At 29.7% G+C, this 15773-nt stretch overlaps 2 protein-coding genes across 7 annotated transcripts in view; both read right to left on the reverse strand.

Moving 5' to 3' along the window:
• The window catches only part of LOC121117966 (XK-related protein 6), a 492224-nt gene that overhangs the window by 363385 nt on the left and 113066 nt on the right, over positions 1-15773 (reverse strand). The window lies entirely within an intron of this gene.
• Positions 1-15773, reverse strand: part of dachs (unconventional myosin-IXb-like dachs) — a 185278-nt gene that overhangs the window by 6133 nt on the left and 163372 nt on the right. For 5 of the 6 annotated variants that reach the window (XM_071890594.1, XM_071890603.1, XM_071890602.1 and 2 more), the window contains 2 exons: positions 12862-13182; positions 6698-7248 (listed from right to left, as the gene is read on the reverse strand). In XM_071890594.1, coding sequence (XP_071746695.1) covers positions 6698-7248; positions 12862-13182 — 872 coding nt within the window. The remainder of the gene's footprint in view (positions 1-6697; positions 7249-12861; positions 13183-15773) is intronic. The other variant, XM_040713175.2, reaches the window with a different exon arrangement.

A 15773-nucleotide genomic window follows, 5' to 3' on the forward strand; every position in this document is an offset into this window, starting at 1 on the left:
TTTTTGAATGACATTTTTCGATCAAAAAACTATGCTGAACCATATTCATAATTCAATAAGAATAAAGAATAAATAAATTCCCACATTTAAAGTCAAATTGCGTACTGAAGGACAGTTTCCCAGTAAATGAGAAACGACGGAGTACTTAGGCATATACTTAAATACGAGTATATAAGGGAAAAGGGTTTTATTCATGGGGTGAAAAGGGAAAATCAAGGACGGACATATATAGCTATGAAACAAAACTGAATATTATTTCTCTCCTCCTTCAACAATAACATAACATCTTATGTGATTATATGCTTTTGGCACTACCAAAAAGAAGTGAAGAAAGAAGAAGAGGATGCAAAGAAACTCCCTGAGCAATAATAATAATTAATCTTCTTAATAGATGATGATGTGGTTCACCACAAAAATATTGATCAGATTCACCTCTCACTGACTCCATCAATCAAACAACAACAAGTTGTAAGGCCTTTTTGGGAAAGACAAAATCAAAAAGACTACTTCCTTTTCGTTGTATATAGGGTATTTCCTATTTTATTTAGATTATGAATGATAAAATATTCCCCTTTATAAGAAATATTAGTGTTGTGACTCAGTCTTTTGAGCAAGATTTTTTATTTTGGTTTGGTCTTGACCGATAGGAACCGTATATTTTGATCGAAACCGGGGTCTCAAGTCCGTTGACCGAAATATAATAGTTTTCAAATCGTGGACCTATTTTTTCGGTTCCTCTCTGTGGAGCAATTTTCTCCTCTTCCCAGTTATTCAAACTGTACATGTCACGGCGTTATGTACTATATATTTATTGTGAGCTGTAGACTTTTCTGCTTCATTGCCAATTATCAGTGTTTTGAACGTTGATAGTTGAATTATAATTAGCTCTTGTTAAGGTACTGTATATGATTATCCACAATTATTGAATAATAATTCGATAGTTGGGAAATATTGGATAGATTCCAACTGATTTTGTTCCTTTATTTAGGAAAGGTATCAAGATACAATAAAACGTGACATTTAAAATAATTAAAACTTCGTATGCTGTCATTGTACCAATGTCCATAATTTGGAAATACATATTATGCTGTCATCAATGATGCATTTATAAAATCGGTATAGACAAAATGTTATATGACACTGATTAAAACCAAATATTTCCATGTGACCTGTTTCAGACCGCACATCTTTAAGCAAACATTAACCGTCTAGCATTCCCAAACCGAAACCCGACACTAGCTCATATAATAGGTATATATTTATTTAGTATTATTATTAACTTTGTTGTATTATTGACTGTAAAGAGCAAAAAAAAATCAAACTCTGAAAATTTATCATTTCTTTGTTATAAAGTATATATTTACTAATGGTACACCAGTCACATAAATTATTATTATAATCCGAGTTCCTTTAGGGCAAAGTTATGTACATACATACCTACTAAGAAGGTAGTAGGTAGGTTAATTGTATACATATATATTTAGTGATGAGACTCAGTCGAAACCAGAATGTTTTTACGATTCGGACTACAGTACTTTTTTACAATTTGGACGGATATTTTGACATAGATATGGTTCGAAACTGAGAACGGCATTATCTCAAATATACATCAAATGACACTGTACTTGTTTTGTCAGCTGTCGATTGTTCTTATTTCCCCCAGCATATCGGCATTCGGAACATTGCTGATAAATTAAATAATTTCGAGCTCCATATATATAGAGCTACTATGAATAATTTCTGACAATTATTGAATAATCGTTCTTAATTGGCTAACAGCGAAATACTGATTTTAAGCGCTTTTTTGTAGTTTTTTTTAAACAAAAAATTGAGAGATGAATTAAAGGTGTGAAAAAATCTTTTTTTTATTTGTGGTATCGGATTAATACCGTTATTTTTTTGTAGAACAAATTTTACAACATGACCATTACATATCTAAGTTGAACCAAATGATTAAAATTATAACAGTTTTAGATCGGTCTAGGATTTTCAGACCCATACTCAAAAATAATCCATAGGTGTATAAAATATAACTATGTATGGTGCAAGCCCTGTTCTCAACTTGTTGGTTATATTATAAATGAAATAGAACATGAATCTGAAAGTTAACTGACGTGAATGAGATAACATAACAGCGATATATATTTTTTTAAATTTGACTCATAAATTATAAACTGTAGAAAATGTCTCAGCACATCCTTCATAATATGCACACTGTGCAAACAAATGATAATCTTGTTGGATTAAAAATGAAAACCACAATTTATTTAATAGCAAAAATATACTTTTAATGTATGTGCTAATTTATGATACACATACCAAAAAGAAAAACTAAGTAGAGTTGTAGTAGGATACTGATTCCAAACCCTTTCATCAATGCAGAACCCTATAATATTTTTTATTATCTTGCGGAATATACATAAAATATGATCAAGCAAATATTTTATTTATTATATATAATTATTAGTCAAATTTCTTTCGATTAGAACTCAAAAGGACAGTAAAAAAACTATATAAAAACACTCCTTTCTTGATATTGTATTAAAAAGGAGATAAATGATGTGAAAATTCTCAAAAACTCGGAAGAAATCGACCTTAAAAATTGGTAAGATTGTCCTAACCTGATCTTGAATCGACGAAGAGCTCAAAAATTGGTATAATTGTCCTTACCCAAACTCGAATCGACGAAAAACTCAACCAAATTCAACCTCATTTAACCAAACTTGTAAATTTGTTATATTTCTATAACACAAACTCTACAATTTTAAGATGAATCACCCTAATTTAATAACTAGTTCAATACAAATTTGGGACATGAAACATTTTTTTTACATTTATATTTATATATATATAAGACGTTTCTTAATTGGATTAATCGAAAAAATACACCTAAATAATTTATCGAATTTGCTTAATTTTACTCCTCATCTCCTACGGCTATGATTCCTACTCCATTTGATTGTTAGCAAAAATATCAAAAACAATTCCTTATATGTATACGAGTAAATATATAAATAGTGATCATTCAAGATTATGGATACTACACAGGTAGCGGTAAGTAGATATTATGTATTCAATCAAAAATATCTTATTAACCAACCCCTCCCCCCGCCAAGACATAATTTTAATGCTTCGATTGATCATAATTAATTAGAACTACTTTGATCTTATAGAAGAAGGAGAAATTTGATGGAATTTTAAATGATAATAAAGAGGATCATGTGAAAATAAATGAAGGGGGAAAAAATATTGTTAGTTTTATTAAATTTTCGCAATTCGTGGAATGGAGGATAGCTTAGCAAATTATGCACAAATAAATCTTAGAATAGTACATACATAACATATATAGAAGTATGATTTATGATATGTGTATAAGTAAAAAAACTAAATATGTAGTGATAAGAGCATGACATCAATGTATCTTTGATCCAAACCATACAAAACGAGCACTTGCACACATTATAACTAATACAACCATAATTAAAAATTTCATTGGTGCATAAATGACACCATTAAGGTGAATATTCATAATTATTATTACTAAAAAAAAACCCAACAGAGATTATGGTATACAAAAAGTAATATTATTCAGGCTTTTTTATAATATACTGCATACATACTCAAGAGTTGGAAACAGAAAATTATATTAAACATATAGGAGTATATCAATTAAGTTTTCCTTATTGCTTCTTATCCAAAAATTTCTAATATAAAATTTTTAGAAAAAAAAATTGAAACATTAAATTTATGGGAGAAAAATTTCAAAAATACATTGTTATTCACAGAAAATTAAATTTTTTTCGATAAAAATTGAAAAAAATTATTATTAAAAAAAAAAAATCGAATATAAAAATTTCTAGTGAAAAACAAAAATTCCTTAATTTGGAGGTAGTTCTATTTTGCCGATCCCAATACCAGAAAAAAACAACCGATTCTGCGATTCCGATTAATCTTTACTACTACTTTTTAATTACAAGTAAAAGTTATATGTCTCATAACGCCATATTTAATTATAATATCAGTATCAATTTAATTTCTATCCGCTACTAAATGGTGCAATTATTTGGTTATATGAGTAATATAAGCGTGGGCATTTGAACTATATCATTAGCCACACATTACTAGCCAATTATTCATTGTCAAGAATTGCACCCTTAATACCTCGACAAAAAAAAAAAGAAGAATCTTCATTATCCACACAAAAGTACTGTACATTTTTTTCTCTAATTTTTGGTTGCAACTTATACACAATTTGTGTTATCACTATATCAACGTTTGTGTCGATATTTTGGTCCTTTTTTGACAAAAATAAAAAAACAAAAATGTCGCTCACTTCAAATTACAATTTTTTGTTTGGGGCGGCGGAAATCGCAACTTGTGCACATCATTAAATAGCCGTCTTAAAACAATTTTGATTAAATACATCAATGCATATAGATAATTATCATCACTTTGTAAAAACTTGTAGTTAACACAGAAATTTTAGCTATTATATATGAATTTCATATATGCCACATCATGGAGTTAAAATATATGTTCAAAAAACAATTGCAAACATACCCCAATTTAAATTCCTTTTGTTTACAAGGACATAAAATTAATCCATTCTTGAGCAAAGAAGGTGTTGTTTTTCTTGCATGTCTGTATCATGAGAAGGAGTAATCAATTATAAATATATTTACGTCGAATGCTGGAAATGCCTTAATTAACCATCCATCACATTGTCAACAGTTACTTTCATTTCTATGTGGGTATACTTATGTATAGCATATTGTATATGAGTATACAACATAATGTATCAAACATACCCATTTATTGATTTTTAGTATATTATAGTGTTGAAAGTCGGATTGCAAACACTAAACCGGACTAAGACTATTGCAATTTTGTTGAAATGGACTAATTCGTTTCGGTCAGTGGTTCTTAACCTTTTACCTCAATTGCCCACTTTCAAAATATCAATAAACCATAAATTATTTCTTTAATTTTTTACATTGATGGCGTTTTAAGCATAATCTAAATCTCTCCTTCCGATTATAAACCACTGGTCTAGATCGATTTTATAAATAAATCGTCCATGACCTCATGTGTCTTCCCAAATTATAAAAATCGGTAAAAGGAAGTTAAAATTGATTTATATAAATATGTGCAACTCGTATAAATAGGTTAGGTGAAAAATCGAACCAAAAAAGTGAGGCCTGAAATGAACTCGGCCCACGGTTAAAAAATTATGACGCTTCCACAATCAACAGTTCGAGACCAAGATCTCGACTAAAATATCGATCCATGTTGGGGTAGTGAAATAAACCCTAAAGGCCGACACGGAAAAAAAGTATAAGACCGAGCTTCAATAGCAATATAAGTCTGATTCATTGCTCATATTATTCCTTGGTGGAAAAAATTGAAATGGCATATCTTTTTTATAAATAAAAGTTCATCTGTTAAAATTCAGAGTCGGTCCAAAAATGTTAGGTTTAGCAAAAATTAAGCTGTTCCCCCTTAAAAAACAAAATCATGTGGATGCCTTGGTCTGTCAACTTATTACGTACACCCCAGCCTGTTCCGACGGGTGTCATCCATCCAGTTTACTACCCCCCACTATCACTCAATATAAATCCTAGAAACACTATCTACACATATATAGTGCATACCTAATAGGAACAAGCAAAACACAAATAAAAATGTATCAATTTCTATGGGATGAAGTTGCATAATTAAATGACAATGACCCAATATATCTACATATGTTGGAGGTGTACCTATCAGTAAAGCGCTCCATTCATGGTAATATACAAGTTATATGTATATCGTGTAATTAAAATGTAGCTTAAACATAAATTATAATATGTAAGAATGCACAAAAAGAAACGAAATTGAATTTACGATAGGTATCATGTTAGCCACAACGACGAACAAAAACAAACATGTGTTCTGATACCTTAGAAATAAAAAAAAATATAATAATTGAATTAATAATTGCATTTTACTTTAGTTTGCTTGCTGGATTTGTACAGTTATTATCACTATATTATGAAGCAACAACAAAAATAATGTATAATTTAATGGGTGATAGAGCAAACGAAGTAAAAAAATCATAAAAACATAGATTAATGAAACAGGTTCTTAAACAATTATATCCATTATTTTTCATAAGCTAAAAAAAACCCCCAAAAAGTGTAAACACGCAAAGACACTTAATAGAGAAAAATTGAAAACTTTTTAGTTGGCAGTTGTGACCTGTGAGAAAAAAAGAAAAAAATATTGAAGATAAAAAGATGTTCAATGATTATTTTTGTTAAATGTTTTTTACCTTGAATAACTATCTTTCTACGTCTATATGAATAAATAAATAACTTTTTAAAGACAAATTTAATCATACTGCCAAAAAAAAACAAAAAAACTTGACGAACATAATTTTGATCACATAAATAAAGTAATTATGATTCCCTCTTGACAAATTATGATGATGAAATTAGAGTCATTTCCTTGAGAAGAATAAATTATTATTATACCTCTGTATGCATAGAAAGATTGGAGCACACACATCACCTAAATCATAACAAAGATAGGAACTCCCTAATAAGTTATCAAAAATTATACTTTGATTCCCCCAATGATTATTTTGGTTAGCTAATTGATATACCATAAATGACATCACGGTAAGTGGAATACGAATAATATAAAAAATAACACTTACAAAGTAACTCCGATTTTGGAAACGAGCTTGAAGAGCCTTAAGAATAGTGTCTTCATTCACTGTACAGGGCAAACGAATCAAATCCTCAATTCGAGATAACTTTTCCGCATCCACTGTGAATTGAACAAGGGAGGGGCTCCGAGGACGAACTGCTCGACGACCCACAGCAGATGAGGAGGATTCATTGTTGGCAGTACCAATATTATTGTTACTTATATTTTTGTGAGGTGGGGGTGGCGGGGAGTTGCTAGTGGATAGGGAGGTTGGACCGCTGGGTCGATTAATATTAATGCTGCTACTACCAACACACCCTTGCTGTTGTTGATTGGGTAGTGAGGGTTGGGGATGTTGGATGTTTGAGTAATTATGATGGGGTAGATTCGTACTGACAGGCTTTGGAGATTGCATGGGAGGACGAACTCCATTCGGATGGTTGTTTTGGTGATGGATGCTATTGTTTGCTGGCGCAGTTGAGGGGGCGTTACTCACGGACCCCGTGTTTGTCATTCCGTTTCGATTATTTCGTACGCTTCGCAGCGTACTCAAACCGTCTGAAAGAAATAAAAATAATTAGATTTTGCAGACAAAATCTTACTAAAAAGTGGATTTTAAATATGTTAATATAATCATAGCATACCACGGAGATAGACGAAACAATTCGATTCGATTTTTAAGCAGTATTATCACACATTCAATAATTATAATCAAAGGGGTCGATGCATAGATTAACTCTTTAATTAATTGTATTTAAACATATAAACATGTATATTTTTAACGGTTTTTAATAAGAATAAATAAGCAAGGAAATGATGAATGGGACACATTCACTAAATTTTAAGAGGGAAGAGAGTTGAAAATAATGGAAGGAAGAAGCCCTTCCACCACGACACAGAACCAAAAAAAACTGACTCAAATTCCTCCCAAGTAAAAAAATAAGATTCCAGGTTATAATGATGGAAGAAGAAAGACGACACGCGGCAGGCGGATTCGCTCACTAAAGAAGAAACAAAAAATCAAAGCAAGCAAGCAACCACTCTCCTCATTTTAATATAGGCGTGTATGCGTATATCCACCACATATGATGGGCTACTAACAAACTACTTGGGGGCCTACCAATAATATTTATGAGGTTTATTATTAATAAAAAATAGTCATAATAATTTAGATTCATCTTGAACAAATAATAAATATGATTCTAATTGAAGTCATAAGTTATGTCTAGATATAATATGTAAAAAAAAAGAAGAAGAATGATCTTCATTAAAAACCATTTCTTTTTATGTAACTCCAAATCATAATAAACAAGTTTGGATTTTTTTTTTTTTCATTTTTTCAAGGAGGGCATCTCACCTGCTCATAAACGAATATATAATATATTAGGTAGGTACTTACAAACAAATCCATTGAACTTGCCTGCTTCTGGATTATGATTCAAGTTCAATAATATCATTATTTCAATTTACCTATAGATATAAGTGATGTGTCAAGACAAAAACGATCTTGAACAAAAGTCAATAAATAATGAGTAAACCCCAATTTATTGTGTTTGTACTTCATAAGTATAAACGTCCAATTATTTCAATGATATTTGATTCACTTATAGAGAGAGGTTGGAACTTGAGATTCGACTTGATCTCACAATCAAAGACCAAAAACTTGGACCTAATAGCTAAGACTCGATTCTCGACTTGGACTCAAAAGCTAACTCAAGAAAAGCTTTAACAATATAATGGACCCTATATAATAATTATGGACTTCAAATGAACTCATACAAAATCAGATGACTAAACTAGACTCGATAAGATATTACAAGACTTGTAAGCAAAGATTTAAGACTTAACTTGCAGTATAAGGACTTCTCACCACCCCTGATTATGGTATTTTTATTATAATTTCTGTGATGAACGGATATATTTAGAAATATAATTTATAGTCTGGAGTCTTCATTTTGTTCATGAGACTTTATTTGGCACAGACATTTCAAACATAATATCTTTTTACAATAACTGATGGATATTTGAAACAATTTTTAAGTGCAATTTACACCACCTTAAAATGATTAATCAAAATAATTTCTTAATAAACTTGCAAGAAAATTAGACTAAGAATACAAATATAATCCAGACTAACTTTTGAGAAAAATTGATTTTTTGTGGACGGGCTATACATACATTACATTCTTTGGATAATCAGGTATGATTTTATATATAATGGGTAGCCTACATATAGTAATGTAAAAAGATTTCACCATATATTACATTCATATGAAGAATTCTAATCATGGTCAAAAATAATATATTTAAAAGAATCTTTTGAAAAATAACACGAATGAAAAAAGAGGAATAACTCTCAATTATTTAATTGCAAAAAACTTTATTATTTACTACATATTTAACCTACAGTTATGAACTCTTTTTTTTTTTTTTGTATTATTACTTTAAAAGGTTGCATATATATAGGTATGTAGGTATTATTATTATTTTATTATAAATAGAGTTTAACTTTCTCTTTGTTCCTTTGAATTTTTCAAATATACATCATCAACATATTTACATCTCACACTATCATATTAATCATACAAAAATATAACATAAATATTATTTTGCTTGAATCTACAAAATGATGCGCAAATCTCATTAAAAAATATGAATAATTACATTTTGTGTTATACATAAACATAAATATACAAATGACAAGGTGTGTTTGTTTATTTTTTCTGCTAATGAAACATTAATTTCTTCTACTAGGCATTTGTGTGTGTGTGTATGAGAGAAGTTAGCAAAGAAACAATCTAAAACAAAAATCAAAAATGATCAATATAAAGTAATATCTTGATGCTACGAGTGCTTCAACTTACAACTTAATTAAGTGAACTCTGATAAATAATTTTAGTGTAATTTGAGTTTTTATTGATTACTTATATTTTATTTAATACTTTCTTATGGAATACTAACCCAATTTGTAATAAAAAAGTTGTGTGAAAAGTCACGAAATTAAACATAAATAAGTCGGTTAGAAGACCAAATCTATAATAATACTAATAAAATACATTGAATATGGAACATATATAAATTGGGGTTAATCTCCTCGACTTAAAAATAGAAAATTACCTATTACATTGGTCAAATAATCGAGTGAATTATATTTTATTACGGAACATTTTTTTTTCACACAACCTTACATTGCTTATTTATTAAATATTCTATAAGAAATTTATAAGTTAAATTAAAAAATTCATCAAATTGAATTTTTGTTTATGGCAAACCGTTTGATGTTATAATGTAATGTTTATTATTAATTTTAGATATTATTTAAAACAATTGAAAAAAACCTTAGATTTCACATATGATCCCTCATTTTATTTGATATTTTATATGATTAAGCACATTTTGTAGGAACTGTATTTAATTTGACTTAAAAAAATAATTTCAATTGAATACTGGAATGTTTTTATTAATCTATCCTTTAATTTTCATTTATATAGTTATTTCATATCAAAATATGAATTTGAATCGAAATTATACTCTAAAAACGAGATGTTTACGGGTTTTAAGGCCAAATCTATAGTTATTGAAGGTTTTAATGGTCATTTTTGTGTTTTATGGTCTAAAAATTATAATTAAATGTGTGTTTTAGCCGGAGGGCAAAAATGTAGTGTTAATTTGCATTCAAATTTCTATAATGAGCTGAGATACCCAAGAATGTTAACTATAGTTAAGAACCTTTCTTTTAATTTGGGCCCGATATTCCTTTTGTAATAGAATCTCTATCCATTTCTAATTCCTTTCATTGTAAGGATGATTTATGCTACTTGAAGTGCAATTTGCGATACGTCCAAAGGATTAATACAAATAATTTGTTGATAAAAATGTACGATAATAATTCATCGATAAATACAAATTTAGATCATTCAAAATCAATTTTGAGAAAAATTATTCCAGCTTGCTCTTATGTGAACGGTTTAGAAATATATTTCATTGAAGTGAATATTAATACAGACTAATTAAATATTGTAGAAGTTTGATTTTTGAAGTAACTTATTAATTCCGTCCCATAAGAAAAATCCTTCTAGTTTGCTTTAAGGCTGACAGGTAATGATAGTTAAGTGTTGTGTTTATGACTGAACACAGCAGTCCCTTCCAGTTCAGTCCTAAAACTTATAAAGTTATGTTCTTGATGACGTCAATCAACTTTATTTCTTTTTTTTAATCAGTTCTAGTACTGATATTCTGAAGGACCGACATACTTAAGGAACAGTCATAAGAATGGAATGACAGGACCGAATAAATAACGACGGATACAACACTAATGATAGTACTACTCATCATTATTTAATGACAACTCATTAAAGCAAATACTATGAAATGGAAACTAAGTAGTACTTTGAATATGGCAAAAAATCATCAAATGGGGAATCAAGTGCCACATCCATTCATTACTTAATTATTTTACGTACTCTAGTTTATAGTATCAGCACATTTCCTTTCCTCTCAACAATTATATATTTGATCAGATGAGTAATTTATTTAATTGACGAAATAAACAATCTAAGGATTTCGTGGGCGTCATAGGTATGTAGTTGTTACTTAGAAATAACCTATATATATATCATGGATAGTTATTTCAAAATATATTGATTGTTCTTGGTGGATTACTACTTGATTTATTTATATATAAATGGTTGGAGCTTAAATACAAGCATCTCTCTTTACCTAATCTATCTTTTTTGACCCAATATCAGAAGAAAAATAACTAAAAAAATCCCTGGTATTAATATGCGTAGCCATTTTGAAATAATAAGACAAGAAAAAACAAGAACTAATATCAGAGAGAGATTAAAAACTTTTACTTCATTTATTCTTGGAAGACAAAAGAATAATATAAAGATTCCTTCTATTTTTCACTGATCTGATAAGAGACGTCGTAAATCTCTTATGTTCTAAATACCTTCCCCTTAATAACGTGGTACCAAGGTAGTAGTAGCCAATAGGAGCTATATATTTTTTTTAATTTATCTAAAATTCTGGACGAGCAAGAGCAAATAACAAATTTACATAACAATGTCGTCGTTGTGAGTGATTGTAATACCTTTCCAAAAGTATATGAAATAGCAATGCTAAAGAATGTGTTGGATTCGAGTAAAATGGTTTTGATCATTTCCACATAATATACAATATAACGTGTAGAGATGGGAAAATCATTGAGATCGTTGCGAGCATATATTATTTCCTTTATTCATTATTCCTCCCTATTTCAAAAATTTAAAGGTACTAGCTCTATAGTTTATATAGCGATGTCTGTCAGCAGATATGTCGTCTCTTAATGTTAATAGAAATACAAGGTACCATAACGCTTTTCCTACAAATGTTTGACTTTCACCACGCTTTTTAATAGTGATGTTAAAGAGTATAACTGTTGCCGAGATATATCGCCTTCCTTGACTGTAACTGTTAGAGTACCACTGTTAAAATCTATGACGTCATGTCTGTCTGTCTTGCTCAGCAGTCGGTAGGGCACATCCAATCAAAAATTATAGCCAACCCGATTAAATGATGGTTATCCTTTTATTTCTATTAAACTTTGATGTTACCAGCATACACTTTTAAAAAATATATTTCCACAATTTTCACATCTCTAGTAACATGGTTTCTCTTTTTTAATGCATCAAATCTTCTGTCTTCTACTGTAGTTTTTTATTGTCCATTTGACACTTCTTTACTTTAATTGTATCTGGTATCCTTTCATCCAAAAACAATTAAGAGGGAAAAGGCCCAAAATCCTATAGTACCAGTTATAAATTCTTCCCAAGTATTGAATTATTACTCAATAATTATTGTTGAATACTTTTGATAACATATCAAGAGCTATTTATGATTCGACTACACATCCTTTAAAATGTTGATAAGAGGAAAAGAAGTAGAAAAATAGACAGCTGATTTTTATAAGTGAGATAATGCATTGTTGAGTGACACTCTAAATGTGACTTATCATCATTTCTCAAATGTTTCGAGTTTTGACTAATTATTCGAATTCATATTAAGCCGAATTTTGAAAAAATATTTCGGAGAAGAAATGGTTTGCTTTTTTAGTTAAGTCGAGTTCTATTGAATTCGAGTAATACTCAAATGCAACACTAATAATAAGGAATAATAATTATAATCTACCTGTGGAATTAGAATGAGGTAATCCAAAGGGATACGGTATATGAGTCGAAGCAGCAAGTGCAGTCGCAGTACTCGGAGGTCCAGGCGGTGCAACATTTGGTAAAAACTCATTTGTGGTGTTGGTTACAGGAGGAGAATACTGAGGCTGTGGAGAGGTGAGGTTCTCTGGTTGATCATGATGCTGCATGGGAGCAGGAGGGAGTTGATTTGGAGAGGACACGGCTTGGGATCCATGAAGTCGATTTCTGAGTCCTACAAGCTCTGTACTCAAATGTCGAAGTCTATTTTGTAGATTGGCTGCTTCACCCGTAGTAGTGGCATCTGAAAAAGGAATATAATAGTCTAATAAAATCAATTAATTTTTTCCCCTCAAGATTGCAGAAAATATATGAACATAAGTACCAGGCAAAAAAAAAAAAAAGAATAATTTTCTCAAAGTTGAGTCTGAATTACATACATTTATATTCTTCTACTTTTTTTATCAAAAAATTATTCTTATTAACCCTTTTGTGACGCCACATATTAAACTTAAAGTCACAGTGTTATAATGAAATAATTTGAAACTGATAAATCTAAAAGACCATATCGGGGCCAAATGAAGTCTCTAAACTATAGTTAATATTCTAGCGTATCTATCATTATCCCAGAAATTTGAATACAGAGTAATCAAATAAAAAGAATAAATTCGACATTTCTGTTTATCTTGATTTTTGCTCCGGAAGATTTTTGTGTGAACTCACACTACATATATACATTGTTCAATATAGGCACGTAATACATAACTATCAACTTTCAATATTTTCTAACAAAAACAAAAAAAGGCAATTAAAATAAACAGCCTGACAGAATATAAAATCGAATCCTGATTCGATGTACAGAAACACTAGCAAAGGGTTGCCCAGCGTTGCTTAGGCCAAGGACGGAGCGATAAATCACATTGAAAACGGTTAATGTTGTTTCTTCTTAATGTAAAGAACACTTCAGTACGAGCGAGCATTATAATATAGGGCCTGTATATTATATGAAATGAGCTGTTATGAATTTTAAAGCAATTCTATTAACATACCAACATATATAAAGCAAGAAATGGGCTTAGATGGGAAGTCAAATATTATTTCTATCCAAAAATTTCGAAAATCAAAATTCGCGAAGAAAATAGTAAAAAACTCTTGAGAACAAATTTTGCAAAAACTATTCAATACTTTTTATTGGATTTGTAAAGAGGAACAGAAACCCAGATTTTTTTTATACTTGCTAAAACAAAAAAGTTATGGAAAATAATGTCGTCGAAAAAATAACCATCAATAATTTGTTCATTTTTATAATTATTGCAAAAAATATATTATAAAATGTTCAGGAATTTAAAAATACTAATTTATAATGTTAAGGGTTATAAATTTATGTCCAAAATTTCTTCTTAAAAATTGACGTTTGATGAAAAAATGACAAAAAAAATAAATCGAAAAATGGCAAATTTTAACCTATAACATTATTCCTAGAAATCAAGAAACACCAACAAATCTTGTACCTTACCCTATTATTAGAGACCTCTAATTCTAGTGTAATTCCCAAATTTAGCAATTAAAAAACCATACCCCCCTACTTAAACATCCATTTTATGCATATACAAAGACAATATTTTTTATAGATTTTTTTGCACCTGAAAGAAAAAAACGAAATTGCAAATTTCACCGATTTTGATTTTTTTTTTGCCCATAACATTTTTGATTTTGAATATATTTAGATAGCATATAGTTGTTTTTTGAGACCCCAGTCACTTTATGATTTATAGCTCAGTCTAGTCTCCTTGAGCTCCAAAAACGGAGTATGGAATAAGCCCCCTTTATATGACCCCCTCCCCCAAAAATCAGCACCCCTGTCTTAGCCTAAACAGGTTCAAAAGAGCCTCCCATGCAAAATTTCAACGGTGTGGGAAGCCATAAAGGATACTCACACTAACTCTATTATATATTTATATATACATTATTGTGCCCTTTTATTGTATAAATTCACATCATTATTACAATCTTATTTTATTTGAACATTCTTCGAAAAGCTTAATCACGATTTTATTTTTCAAGTATGTATCAATACCTGTGCATAATATAAACTTATCTAAATACAAAGAGCACGAGATACACTCATAAATATTGCATAAGTCATCATAAAGCAATGTTACATATATAAGCCAATTTTTACTACATACTTTGTTAAGCCATCAACTTTTGTGCATTCAATCACTCGTATGAATAGCAATAATAATAAAAACAATAGCATCAGATAGAAACTTTAAAACTACCTATATACATATATCCATCAAAAGATATGAACTAGGGTTTATTTGGGTTCCAAAGTATTGAGCCCCATCTTACATCTGAAAGACGGAAGCGAATCGGGCGCATAAGTTGTTCCATTGATCTATATTTGAATGACACCATCAGGAACCACGCAAAAGGGAGGTATGGGCACCCCACTATGGTAGAAATTAATATCATCATATATTTAACAAAAAAGAAGCTTTTTTTTAAATTGTTGTCTCGTGCCCACTTACAAAATAGTGCAAGGATCATGGCCAGTTAAGTCATCATTAATCAATCTTCACAAATATTTACTAGAATAATAAATTCTTTAGTTAAGCCTAAATTGTTAAGAAAAATGGCAAATTATTTTCACGTATGAAATATACTTAAATAATCTAAAAGTAAAGTAAACTCATTCAATCGGTAAATTGAAGTACTTTTCTAAAATAATAGTGAAAATGATACATAGTAAAGGGCGTTTTAAATGTTGATAAGTTTTACAATAAAAACCAATAAAAAGGATTTGATGGGATATGGAACGTCCCATATTAAAGAACAATACAACTCTACTATAAACAATGTGGCGAAACGAGCCTTTTAGTTTGAGGAGAT

Source organism: Lepeophtheirus salmonis, chromosome 1, assembly GCF_016086655.4.
Source record: "Lepeophtheirus salmonis chromosome 1, UVic_Lsal_1.4, whole genome shotgun sequence".
Classification (NCBI taxonomy): domain Eukaryota; kingdom Metazoa; phylum Arthropoda; class Copepoda; order Siphonostomatoida; family Caligidae; genus Lepeophtheirus; species Lepeophtheirus salmonis.